Raw genomic sequence first — 14,139 nt, 5'->3', positions numbered from 1 at the left:
ACAACTCCAGTTTTTTTTGGTTAGAGGAGTACGGTGGGTGAAAGACACTACACATGTAGTGTTTCAGGTTTAGACAATGCCCGAATATAATACTTCACTTCCCAGCTCTCGCTCTCACCACTCCCGCCAGTTTTTGCTCCATGAAATAACATCACTGTTGCAGAGAATGTAACAATTTGTGCTCCTCAGAGTAATCTGTTAATAGTCAACATCTTTTTAAGAATAAAAAGAGCTATGGTAGGATAAACAGCTATAATAAAACAAACTGTAGATGCTCAGCAAGTATGGCATGGAAAGACAGTTAAAATCCAGTTACCCTCTTCAGAGCACCCCACTGTTTTTCTTGGGATAGCATGGTGGGATCATAACCATCTGTAGACTTCATTTGCAATATTCAACTGAAAGAGTGTACAACCAGCTCAAATACACTAGACCATGGCCTAGATATTGGCTAAAAACCAACAAGTTTGCAACTTGTACCGACAGTCTTCAAATGCAGACCTGTCAAAGGGACTGGGTGAAATGCATGGGGGGGAAAAAGGAGGTGCAAGGAACCAACAAGGGTGCATGATGGAAGCATCAGCCACATGAGCCATCATTTGTCACCTTAATCTCGGCTGGTGAAATAAAGGCAACTCTCAGACATCCCAAAGCTTCAGTAGGAGTGTGCATGGCTGGGTAAAACTACAATTGACACAGACACTATTGACAATGACAGCAACAGCCTGGTAAAAGAGCTGTGGAAGTGGTTATGAACATTCAAGTGCAGGGGGCAAACTGTCAGACTCCACACACAGAGAAACTGCATTCTCCAGGTTTTTAAAACATTTGATGTGTAAAACTAAACTTGATAAATATAACTCAATTCAGAAAATTAAACCCAGGATAAAACTTCACAAATGGGACTGGAAAACAAATCTTGGAAAATTAAGATCAATTAACCTGGCTTTCTACATCATACATTTATTTTTAGTTGGTTACCGTGGTAATCATTGTACATACCCACAAGATTTCCAAGGTTCTTTTAATGCAACAGCAAAAATTTTTACAAAAAATATACTGTAAGATACATGCAAGACAACTTGAAAAGATCTTAAACAGCAAAATCATAGGCTCAGCCCTTTCCTTGGCTACATCTTTGAGATGCTCAATTCCAGAGAAATACCATTCTTCTCTAAATTCTAACTAATCATTTGATTTTTCCTTTAATTGCCAGTTCAGATGGGCCTGAATTCCTTTGGCCTCTCAGCCTTTGTCTGATTAGACCAAGGAGCTCCTCCTGTTTTATTATTCAGCCCTCTCCTTTCAATCAAAGCCCTGAGCCCACCACTCCCCAGCCTTTTCCTCCTTCCTCAGAACCCCAACCATGGTAAACCTTAACCACCCCCACCCTCAACAATTCCTCCTCAGCCCTTCACATGCTGCCTGCTTACTCCACACCCCAACTCTTGCTCGCCAAAACATTCATTTCCTACTGTCACTTCCCCCGTTGCTCACTGTCCACCACTCCTATTATATACCCCCATGACCACTCATGCTCCCCCCTCAGCATACTTTCCCTCATACATAGAGCTGATCCCTTTATCCTTATTCTCTCACTCGAGCCAACCTAATGAGGGTCACATTCCCTATTTGATTATTTCATTCAATTCTTATTCATTGTGTATTTCTCAACTGTAAGTGAACCTGTAATAAATGCATGCCACATTAAAAACAAAAGAAACTACTACCAAATCTGTTGCGTAACCAAAGTTTATTTCCAAGTCACAAAATAGCACATGAACGGTGCAGTGTGAAGGCAGGAACAGGTTCACGAGACAATATTGTATCACTCCAGCTTCTCCTCATTATATCACCGATGAAGAAGATACAGTCAGGGTATGGCAACAAGCCACATACAATATGTACAATGCAGTAACTGATGAAAAAAGGACTCAACAGAAAGCATTTCCAGCACAAGAGACAGCAGTTCAAGTCTCTTGGGCATGAACATACTAAAGCTAACCAGATCTATATAGCAAGTCTGATGTTGCAAATTAATCAGTAACTTTAAGCTACAGACAGCATCTGAGACATTCATGCAGGCAAAGTTAATAAACTGGTTGCAAGAATCGTCAGTTTCCTAAATGCCTCAAAGTAATTCTCCAATCATGCAAAGAGTCAGCAACCATATCGTTTTAAAGCCTGGAAGACTGTACTCCTATTGAATATCAGAACACATTTTCTCAAACACAATAGACTATTTTAAATACTCTAATGTGTTCACTACATTTTTCTGTTTCAGCAATATCCCAAAGCACTGCACAAAACAAATACCACAAACTAACCAGTGCAGGATTTACAAGTACCAAGGCAAAAATTTAGATGTTTGCAGGAATATTAGGAAACACGAAAAACCAGTAAATACAAAGCAAAAACAAAACAAAAAACACTCAATACATAACCCCAGATGACATGTTGCAAGTTAAACAGCACAACACCATGAAGTTGTGTTAACAAGTCTGAAGACGCAGAGTGTTATCTGCCAATAATCAAAAAGTAAACTAAAACTGCTGGTCTGCTTAGAAAGGGGGTATATTGATCCCATCGCATCTGCTGGAGACAGGCAAGCTTGTGGGATCAAGAAGAGAGAGAATTCACCCATCGATGGATAAAGTAGTAGGTAAGCAATCAATGGTCTGCCCACAATACAATCCTACCTTTAAAAAACCTTGACTCTGCCCATAATTCACAAGTTTGACAACTTCTGCATCTGAAAATCTCACTGGTTACATTACAGAATACATGAAAAAAGAAAGACAATGAACAGCTAAAATAGGGTAAAAAATGCAATGGACTACATGTAGAGTCTATGAAACAAATGCAAATCACATTCTTAATAATGCCAAGAAGTCTGTACATGGATCTTCACAAAGGCCACTATGCTTCAGATTTACTTCCTATCGTTTGACCTGGAGCGGCTAAAAACAAAAACAGGAAAAAGATTAGAAACAGAAGTAAAAAACATTCCATTCTGTCCTTTCAAACAAAGGAGTGCACATTGTCCAAATGCTGGGAGTGCAGACATCCAGCCTCATGAGTACTGACTTTTTACAGGCATCTATTAAAATTAGATTAATAATCCCACTAAAATTTCAACAACAAAAAATTCTCCAATCCTGCATATTAATCAAAGGATGTAACTAGCCCAAAACAGACTGTTTATTAGTTATTTATTAGAACCATAGAAATATACAGATAGCAAAACAGCCATTAGACCATTTGTGCTTGATAAGGTACACAATGCACGCCTAATACCCACCTTCCAGCTCTTGAACTGTACATTAGCTTACTACACTTCCAAGTGCACTTTAGGGAGCTTTCCTCATGTTACAAAGATTTATTTAACCTTTTCAGACAGTTCTTAATCTCCAACACACCCTCTAAACAAAATCAGGGAACTCCAGTTTTACACCATTGCAACTTACCTGCGAGACCTGGAGAACGAACGAGATTGTTTGTGGTTCCTCTCCCTGGACAAGGACCTCTCTCTCCTACGATCCCTCGAGAGGGACCTATGGCAAAGTCAAGATTGCTATTAGATCATGAGATCTATTGAGTCCTCAGAGATAGCAAGAACTGTACATGATGGAGTCAGGGTCAATACAGTGTGGAGATTGGAGGAAGACAGCAGGTCAAACAGCATCACAGGAGTAGTAAAGTTGATATTTTGAGTCAGAACCCTTCTTCAGAACTAGAATTCTGAAGATGGGCCCTGACTCAAAACATCGGCTTTCCTACTCCTCTGATGCAGCCTGACCTGCAGGGTTCCTCCAGCTCCGGTGTTGAATCTACTGAGTCCTACTGAGACAAGCATTTCGGTTCTACCCAGCAAAGGACCTAACATGTATTCAATAAACATACTGGGTGAGCCTAAGGAGCCATACCTCATCACAGAATTATTCACCACTGCCAAGTTCCTTCTGCATTGGGATAGTGGCCCAACATTCACACAAGAAACAATTAAGACAACAGAATATACTTTGGCCAAATAATTTCAGGATGTAGTTGTAACCAAGGATAGAAGTGATACTCGAGCCAGGAGGCCCAGACTTAAGTTCCATCTGTCACAACCTGTTCAGAAAGGTTTAGAAAATATTTTTAAAAAGTGATACACTACACAATCCATGATCATTCAAGCCTTCCCTCCTTCACTCCCCCCACCAAAATAATGAACTATCCAATTATTTGAATTTATACCAAACAGAATTTCTTTCTTGAGGAAGAAATTAGTTAGAATAGGAGCCAGTCTACATCAATAAGAATGTAGTAACTAGGAGCAGCATGCAGGATTAGGACACCTGACTTGTAACAAATGGGTCATACCTGCTCCTACTTCTGCTGAAGCTCCTCCGGCGAGGTGGTGATCTAGAAGTGAGAAGGAAGATCAGTTAGGAAGTGAACAAATGATAGCCCACACAATGACCGGTACAAAGTACCATCCTACTTGACCACAGTTGGTCCCAATAACCCAGCTCACTAGCAATGGCAATTAAATACCTGAACATGTCAGAGATTTAACAAACCATCTGCACAAAACCCTGACCCAAGATTTAAAATTAATCTACACACCTTGAAGATGACAAAACACCACTGCAGGGTTCTCAACACAATGTGACAATGAAAATCCAGAAATACTTAAAATCAATTTAATGAAAATGTAATCACACATGGAGCACCAGAAAACAACCTCAAACAGAAAACAAATGTGAAAAAGCTGGAAGCCAATGAAGAGGTTGCGATTAATCCATACCATCATGCTACATAAAAAGTGACAAAAAATAAGCAAGGGCAAGGAAATCAAACTAAAAAAGTTGACAAAAACAATCAATTGATTCCAGCTCTGGAAGGACCTCCGCAATGAAGAATCCACACAGAAAACCCTGCACTGGTGTTAAAACAACTTCAATAACAGACAATGTTCAAAAAACCTATGCTACCACAGAATACTGAATACAGCATTAAATGGAACCTGCAGATTAAAGGCAGGGATGGAAACTATTTTAACAAGTATACTGGTCAGGAACCAGTAAATATTCAATCTTGTTCCCAGAGCACCTGCAAAAATGCAGCTGGCACATACTGCCAGCAGGGGGCCTCCACAAGCTACCAAAAAGCTCAAACAAGTAATTCACCATTTTAATTTAGTGGACATTCTTCCAAAGATCAGAGACAAAGGTCCCTGTACAGGTGATTCACTTCTAAGATTTCCATCCCTGGGTGCAACTGAAGGTGCACAAACATCTATCTTAGCACAGCTTTTAATCTAGAAACACTACTGTAACAATGCAATACATCATAAATATGTAAGCCCATGTGGAATAAGTGTTCTGTTAACGCTAATTCTTTAGGTTAACTGGCTATAAATTCCAAATGCAATGTCTCACTGCAACGAGTGCAGACCTGATTTCTGGATCTTCAATAGCCTGGACATTAATCTTCACTTATTCAAGGGCAATGCACATGGTAGTGGCTTACTAACAATGTTAATTCTGAGGACAAAAGTCCAATGGGCCATTTTTACACTATAATGGAGCTGCTTGGGAGGTGAGAATGAAACACTGAACAAACACCTCCACCAGCAAAACAAAAATCAAACTTCTATCATTATCAATTGAAATATAGAAGAATCCTTAAGGTTTCATGCATTTTTACACTGTTAGATGTGTTCCCCATATCAAGACAATTAACAGCACTGTGCAGAATTAGCACTGAGCCAATGCCTGACCCAAGCCACTACTGTACACTGACCTCAGTGGAAAAAATCCAGGGCCAAGTTTTAAAGACAGAAAAAGGAAATTAGGATGTCAATATCATCAAGATTGCTAAAGGATAGCTGGCACAACGTGGCCACTGTCAATTCACAGGCATAGCATTTGCTAATTAAGACAGCCTGATGCCCAAGTGATTTTTTTTCCACCATGCTGCATTTTTTCTGCACCAAGGACTATCCATTCCAATTAACCTAGAACCTCCAATACACCAATCCCAGCTACACTTCCATCACCAGGACCAGGCCAGCTCTCAAGGGAAGCAAATGCCTGCTTTCGGTTGTCTGTAAAAGCTTAGTTACTAAAAGCTTAGTTGGGGCCTCCTCATGAACCAAGGTTGCATTTTGCACCATTTAGCAGAAGGTCCATGGAAAAGACTATGGCTATGGCTATGACCTGCCAGGTGGCAAATGTCACATCCCTTCAGAGTTACTCTGGCCCAATTTAAGACATATTTTGCACCTGGGTCTGAAAACACGTGACAAAAGCCACATTAACTTACGACTGTACAAGCTAACCAAAAATGTGACATGGTAGAGATTTTAGACATTATTTCAGAACCCAAGTACAAAAGTCTTGCTGTTACTAAATACGAACACTTTTTAAAAACAAAGTTAAATTCAGTCTTTACACAGCCAGCCCCTAACAGAACACTGTAGTCTCTTTACCTTGTCAAAAAGCTTACTCCATTATACCAGCAGTAGACTATTGTATAAAGCAGGAAAAACTTACTAGTCTTTTGGTTTTCAACAAGCTAGAAATGGAGAGGTGAGGCTGCCGGACTGACGGCCAGGTAGAATTTGCTGAAAAGGTTTGCCAGATGCGTGGTATTTGGTTGGCAGAGGGGGGTGTAGTGGTTTTTTTCCTGCTTTTTATTTAGTCGAAGGCTGCTGAGACAAATGCTGAGTGTTCGGCTGCTGTTGTGGAGACAACGAGTAAAGTAAACAGCTGATTGACCAGAAATGTGTGGGCAGTTGAGGCAGCCGCTGCCGATTGGTCATGGTTGGAGAAGAGGCTGAGAAACAGCATGCTTGGGAACCAAAGGGCGGTGGTGCAACCTGACGACTGGACATGCCTTGGTCATGTGATACCGACACCAGCCAAGCTGATTGGGGCGCGCTGGTCACATGACGCTGAAAGGGCTAGTTGACTGGCTAATGTAGATTCGAAGGGTGGTGAGAAGAGGCATGATGGTGACTCTGCAAGGGGGGTTCATTTTTATTAATATATAAATAAATGGATAAAATGCATCTTTAAAAATAAATAGTGCAACACACAAGCCATCAGTAAAAACCAATCTTGATTATTAAATAATTTAGCCATTAGTGATGAGTGACAATGCAAAACAGCAATATGTAAGCATACAACACTTTGCATCAATCTTATTGCAACTGGCCAGAATGCAGCAACATGCTATGCAATTCTTAAATCCATTAATCAGGGTTCCTTCTGAATGCAAACAAAGAAATGCCACTAACCTGCAAGATGCTCTTCTTTGTAGAAAGCAGAACTCCTACCCCATCAGGGGACGAAATGTGTCAACACTGCTAAGTTTGATGTCAAGAATCCAGTTGTACCATAAATGAGTGTGTTTGCCAGTGTTATAGCATTGAACTTAGGCAACTTTCAGTCATGAGCTGTCCATGACAGATACATGCTCTTAGTTAACTGTCTGCAAACTCTCCCACACCAGGGAAAAGGAATGGTTTACCTTTTACATTAATTACAAACAAGAAAGCAACTACAGAAGGAACCCCAGGTGAGAGTACAATATGCCTTACTGTGAGTTTACAAGGCAAAATTGCACCCCAGAAGTAATTTCAACTCAAAAGCCCCCTGCAAAGCTCTCAGGCTACAGTAACAAGCTTAGCAACCTGGTGGTTCAGATAAAGGCTGTTATTCAAATTAGAGAAAAACCTAGATTTTAACTACTTTTAAAGCAGATCAGTTGAAATCAAAGTTTGAAAATATTTCTTGTCTTTATCTTAACCTCCAGTAACCCAAAGGCCCCCTCCCCAGCATTCCCTCAAAAGGCAATCTCTATTTTTCCTTCGACTGAGGATTTGGAATAACTTTCTCAGACTTTCCATCTTTACTCAGGTACTTAAAAGGGAATGCTAGTGCAGAGAGTCCGGTTTTCTTGCAAGAGTGCAAAAACATTTACTCGGAGATACAGAACTGGCATGTTTAGTCTGTTCAATATTCATTCTACATGCTAAAGGCAGGTCACTTCACTGTCCAGGCATGTGTACAGCCGCTAAGTCACCAAGACCAGGGAGAACATGATTATCAAAAATAATTCATTTAAACTTTAACTAGGGACTTACTTTACTACAGAGCACAGTAGCTCTTCAAAAATATTAGATTTAGATTTTTAAAATACTGTTTGAAAACCACAGGCATTTTCCAAGCATGGCTTCAACCTGATACCCTAATTAATCAATTCTGATCTCCTGGCAGCAATGCTTTAGCACCAAAGCTCAATTTATGATACTGTAAAATAAGCAAAAGTTAAAACTCTGAACGACAGTGTCAAGGAACAGAAATGGCAACAGCCTTACCACAACACACGAGCAGGAGGCCACTTAGTTTACATGTGGTGTGCCTCCAGCTTTAAGGATCAATTAAAGTCTACTGGGCATGACAACTAGGGATGTCATGATGTCCTTCTTAGACAAGAACTAAATCGATTGCAAAAGGCAGCTCAACTGGAGGCCTTTCACTCAAGACAGCTGAAATTACTCAAACAGTAGTCAAACAGTAAGGCCAATGTGATCAGGTATTGACCAATGGACTGTTAGCCATTACCACCGTGTACCATTGGACGTCAAAGCCATCAAAAGCCACATTTGCCAGTTACCAGTGTTTACATCAACAGCACAGAATCTAGAGGCCTGAGAAATCATGCCTAGATTATTCACCGCTTGGACCACTCCATATGTATGGTCATATATTGAATACTGGGTGGTCAACAGGCATGCCAAGGAAGCAGTGACACTCACTGACAACATGCCTCAAACAGGTATCTTCATCATGACATCCCTGCTGGCAAACCGCAGAACAAGGATCATGTGGAGTCCTTCCCTATATACATTCACATTAAAAGCAACTGGACACATCATCAGGAAATTTCAGGCTGTTGTTTAAAACTATGTCGCCCATCACTAGTAGCTGTTACATCAAGCAAACAGCTCAACATGAATTACACAGAAGGAAAACAATTACAGCAATTTTAAATATGAATTTTTGCATGCACAGCTACATCAAAAACCAATATCACAGTGTTACCTGCGCCGGACAGGGGGGCTTCTACGGCGATAATCCTCACGAGATCGCCTAGCCCATGCCGGAGGTGGGCCACGATTACGGATGCGTCTCTCACCATTGGACAGTTCTACACGGACACGGCAGCCACAGAGATTCCTGAAAATCAATAATTAAATGCTGAGAATGGCTGGACAGGTGCCAAGACAATAGGGACCAGTTCAGTAGAGCCTCCCCTTTGCTCTGTTTTTAGTTTCACTAGTTTGGTTAAGACTAGACCTTTCAGCCCTTTCTGCCATTCAGCTCCACATTCCTTAACACTTAGTCTCTAGTGACCTGGCTTCCACAACTTTGTGATACAGAATTCCAAAGGTTAACCACCGACCGAATACAGCAAGGGACACTATCTCAGATTGCAGGGTGTAACAATATGTAACTGACTTACATTACTAAACATTCCTGATCTATTAAACACCAAACAACATGGTCACTTTTACAACAGTACATAAGCTCCACAGCACCTCACTTAAGTTAGGAGTAAGTAGAAGACATTTCTTGACCAAAGTGCATTGGGTCTGTTACTGGCTTCGAATTGGTCTATGGGTTTTTTGGAAAATTATTCACTCAAGATGAAATCCTGTTTGGATTACAACATAAAGAGTCCACCCCAGGTTAGACAACTCTGGTCAAGGAAAAAATGTTGCTATACATAAAACTCAGATCAATTCAATCAAGAACTGAAAGATTAAAAGAAGCCAGATTTAGGACGAACAGATTCAAAACTGAAAAACAGTAGTTTAGAATGGCACAGTCATTATAGTTGTAGTATCGGGCTTCATTTACATCAAACACGAATGGCAGTTAACCATAAATACATGGATGAAATGGGGCTGTATCTGGCCTGTTATAATCAGGATTGATTTTACAGCCAGGATTTTCATCCTTAGTAAAGGCAAAGAGATTGAAACATGGCTCAATGTACAGTTCAAAGCCAAATACATCACACAGCAATGAACTACTGAAATTTAGAGAGTAAAAATCTTTCCTAAGGTTTTATTCAAAACCCAACTTTTAAAAGAGAGATACAATTGGTTCTGGATGGGGTTACCCTGTTTGGTTCTCAACTTAACGTTAATACGTATAGTGCTGCATGAAAATTCCAAATACCTCAATGATGTTAACTAAGCCACAGTCTTAACTGATTACAGCTTGGAAAGAGGCAGATGGAAAGAGATTATAAATATCAAAAGTTGTACAATTTAAGGCATTTGGGTAACTGCAGTGCCAAAGCATTGATGTTAACACTGTTGTACGTGTGGTAACATTTAATCAGTATTTGTTATCCTGCTACAGTATAATTAGTGACGACCAGATTAAAGTTGCAGGCACACAAAATGGACACTTTGAAATCACCAACATCTTATAACCGTTGTGCTGCAATCTCACTCTGGCCATTAGATGGAGCAGTTCCACATGTCCATAAAATGTCTCCATTCATCAACAGCACATTGATCTGACTGCTTCTCAGAATCAGTTTTGGGAAGTATGCAACAAAAGCTGTGAAGACAACTCAAAAGGGAATGACACCAACTTTAGGGAGGGAAATAATTACCTTCCATCAAGTTCTCTGACTGCATCCGAAGCATCTCGCGGATCTTCGAACTCAACAAATGCAAATCCAGGTGGATTCCGGGCAACCCATACACTGCGGAGAGGGCCATAATATCCAAATGATCTCTCAAGCTCTGTCTTATTTCCATTGTTTCCAAGGTTTCCTACGTACACCTTGCAGTCAAGAGGACATGAACCATGATTCATGGCTGGAATACAAGATACAAATTTTAAAAATTTAGTTAACAGATTCTACACATTCTGCCAACCTTGAGTCATTATAGACATTTAAAACCTCGAAAAACAAGCAACACAATGAGCACTTTAAATAATTCAGGAATTAATCTGGAATCCCTCAACATCAGTATAATGGCAATATGGAGGTCATTAAAAGATATGTTTTAAATGGACACCAAACCCCACAGAAAGTCCAGTATCCAGTCACAGCACTTGCATGCAAGTATGAAACTGCTTCACATTTCACATGTCCATTGCACTGCTGACCCCCTTAAAGTCACACAAAGGGTCTAGAGAGAGTAATGCAACGCTTACTATCCCACAGGAGGAATCCTGAAACCACTACAAACCAAGTAATTTCAGACCAATATCTGTGGAAACAGCTGCAAAACTCTACAAAGCAAAACATATGTAATCAAATATTCAGCACAGATATTCTGAGAAGTGAACAAGGAGTTGGGATGAGTTAGCTTAAAATGTTGCTAAAGCAGCTTGCAGACAAAACCAAACAGATCTTGGATACAACAGATCAATATTTCACCTGAACACCTTCAAGTGGCTAGTCTGTCACTGGGACAGCTACAAAATCAAACGCTTCATGAACTAGTGGATCATTAGCTGCCTCCATATTTGGACCAGAGAAATTAAGTCACAATGGCAAAGGTCATGCCTTTGGACAAGGGAATGCCTGTGTATGGGGGGGTGTGTGGTAGAAGGGAATGCCTGTGTATGGGGGGGGGTAGAAAGGGGAAAGGGAATGCCTGTGTATGGGGTGGGGGGTGTGTGGTAGAAGGGAATGCCTGTGTATGGGGTGGGGGGTGTGTGGTAGAAGGGAATGCCTGTGTATGGGGGGGGGGGGGGTGTGGTAGAAGGGAATGCCTGTGTATGGGGGGGGTGTGGTAGAAGGGAATGCCTGTGTATGGGGGGGGGGTGTGGTAGAAGGGAATGCCTGTGTATGGGGGGGGGGGTGTGTGGTAGAAGGGAATGCCTGTGTATGGGGTGGGGGGTGTGTGGTAGAAGGGAATGCCTGTGTATGGGGTGGGGGGATGTGTGGTAGAAGGGAATGCCTATGTATGGGGGGGGGGGTGTGTGTGGTAGAAGGGAATGCCTATGTATGGGGGGGGGGGGTGTGTGGTAGAAGGGAATGCCTGTGTATGGGGGGGGGGGTGTGGTAGAAGGGAATGCCTGTGTATGGGGGGGGGGTGTGTGGTAGAAGGGAATGCCTGTGTATGGGGTGGGGGGTGTGTGGTAGAAGGGAGTGCCTGTGTATGGGGTGGGGGGATGTGTGGTAAAAGGGAATGCCTATGTATGGGGGGGGGGGTGTGTGGTAGAAGGGAATGCCTGTGTATGGGGTGGGGGGATGTGTGGTAGAAGGGAATGCCTATGTATGGGGGGGGGGGGGGTGTGTGTGGTAGAAGGGAATGCCTATGTATGGGGGGGGGGGGTGTGTGGTAGAAGGGAATGCCTGTGTATGGGGTGGGGGGTGTGTGGTAGAAGGGAATGCCTGTGTATGGGGTGGGGGGTGTGTGGTAGAAGGGAATGCCTGTGTATGGGGTGGGGGGATGTGTGGTAGAAGGGAATGCCTATGTATGGGGGGGGGTGTGTGTGGTAGAAGGGAATGCCTATGTATGGGGGGGGGGTGTGTGGTAGAAGGGAATGCCTGTGTATGGGGGGGGGGGTGTGTGGTAGAAGGGAATGCCTATGTATGGGGGGGGTGTGTGTGTGGTAGAAGGGAATGCCTATGTATGGGGGGGGTGTGTGGTAGAAGGGAATGCCTATGTATGGGGGGGGGGGGTGTGGTAGAAGGGAATGCCTATGTATGGGGGTGTGTGTGTGTGTGGTAGAAGGGAATGCCTATGTATGGGGGGGGGGGTGTGTGGTAGAAGGGAATGCCTGTGTATGGGGGGGGGGGTGTGTGGTAGAAGGGAATGCCTGTGTATGGGGGGGGGGGTGTGTGGTAGAAGGGAATGCCTGATTATCGGAGGGGGGGGGGGGAAAGAGAGAAGAGAGATGGTGGTGTGGTGGGTGTTTAGCAAGATCGGGTAGGACACGGCGCTGACGCCGCCGAGCGTCCAGCGATGCCCCGGATCCGGTTGAGTCCGAGTACTGGCCGCCGGGCCGGGGGTCAGGGCCCAGGGACCGCCGCTCTCTTTGTTCTCAGTCTCTGCCGAGAAAATGGCGGCAGAGGCGCCGAGCCCCACCCGAGGACGGCCCCGGGAAGAGGCTGAACTTCCTGACACTTCCCTACCCACACACACACACATATATATATATATATATATATATAATATACACACACGGAGGCAGAGGCTGACCCAGAGCCGCTCTCCGGGCAGCACTCTCACGGCAGGCCCGGGGACAAGAGACCCTGAGGGCCGATCCCCACCGACCCAGCCCACGCCGTGATTCATGCCCGCCTGCCGCCTCCTACCTTACCCCTCCCCCGATTCCCGGCCTGTAACTCACTAGCCCGGCGAGGGGGATGGTGGGGGGTCCCTAATCCTTATCGGTTCCTCCCCGGTCACGGTACCTGCTCGCTCCCTCCAACTCCTCGCGCTCAGACAAAATGGCCGCTGCCTCGCGCCACAACTAACGGAAATAGCTGCAGTCACGTGTGAGCCCCGGCCCCACCCCCGCACCCAAACCCCGGCGTCTGATTGGCGGAGGACCCGCATTCGGCCCGCTCCCTTCCCCCACCATCCCCATGCCAACACAGTCCCGTCCCCTCCGTTCTCCCCCCTCACCATCTCCATCCCATCCCCACTCCCCCCTCACTATCCCCCTCTCACCGTCCCCTCCCCATTCCCCACTCACCATCCCCCTTCACTATCCCATTGCCCTCACTATCCCCTCCACTTTCCCCCTCACCATTTCTTCCCCACCCCCCATTTCTTCCCCACCCCCCCTCACTATCCCCCTCCCACCATCCCCTCCCCATTCCCCCTCACCGTCCCTCCCCATTCCCCACTCACCATCCCCCTTCACTATCCCACCGTCCCTCCTCACTATCCCCTCCCCTATCCCCTCCACTTTCCCCCTCACCATTTCTTCCCCATCCCCCCTCACTATCCCCCTCCCACCATCCCCTCCCCATTCCCCTCTCACCGTCCCCTCCCCATTCCCCACTCACCATCCCCCTTCACTATCCCATTGCCCTCACTATCCCCTCCACATCCCCCTCACTATCCCCTCCACTTTCCCCCTCACCATTTCTTCC

The 14,139-nt window shown here is 44.0% G+C and overlaps 1 protein-coding gene across 3 annotated transcripts; it reads right to left on the bottom strand.

The window, feature by feature from the left end:
- Nucleotides 1–1,738: 1,738 nt before the first annotated feature.
- Nucleotides 1,739–13,521, bottom strand: LOC125462967 (serine/arginine-rich splicing factor 3). Of its 3 annotated transcripts, none has more exons than XM_059653491.1 (6): nucleotides 13,453–13,521; nucleotides 10,687–10,894; nucleotides 9,099–9,233; nucleotides 4,366–4,407; nucleotides 3,468–3,554; nucleotides 1,739–2,960 (listed from the first exon to the last, which is right to left on the bottom strand). In XM_059653491.1, the coding sequence occupies exons 2-6, from the start codon at nucleotides 10,890–10,892 to the stop codon at nucleotides 2,933–2,935; spliced, it is 498 nt and encodes a 165-aa protein (XP_059509474.1). In that variant the 5' UTR covers nucleotides 10,893–10,894; nucleotides 13,453–13,521; the 3' UTR covers nucleotides 1,739–2,932. The 3 variants fall into 3 exon arrangements, 2 of the variants coding, with proteins under 2 accessions (XP_059509474.1, XP_059509475.1); XM_059653492.1 differs by having other exon boundaries at nucleotides 13,389–13,500; XR_009447019.1 differs by lacking the exon at nucleotides 1,739–2,960 and adding an exon at nucleotides 6,543–7,009 and having other exon boundaries at nucleotides 3,480–3,554.
- Nucleotides 13,522–14,139: the final 618 nt, after the last annotated feature.

This window comes from Stegostoma tigrinum, chromosome 21 (assembly GCF_030684315.1).
Source record: "Stegostoma tigrinum isolate sSteTig4 chromosome 21, sSteTig4.hap1, whole genome shotgun sequence".
NCBI classification, from domain to species: domain Eukaryota; kingdom Metazoa; phylum Chordata; class Chondrichthyes; order Orectolobiformes; family Stegostomatidae; genus Stegostoma; species Stegostoma tigrinum.
Note: the sequence above shows the minus strand (reverse complement) of the source record. Positions and strands in the feature narration are given on the sequence as shown.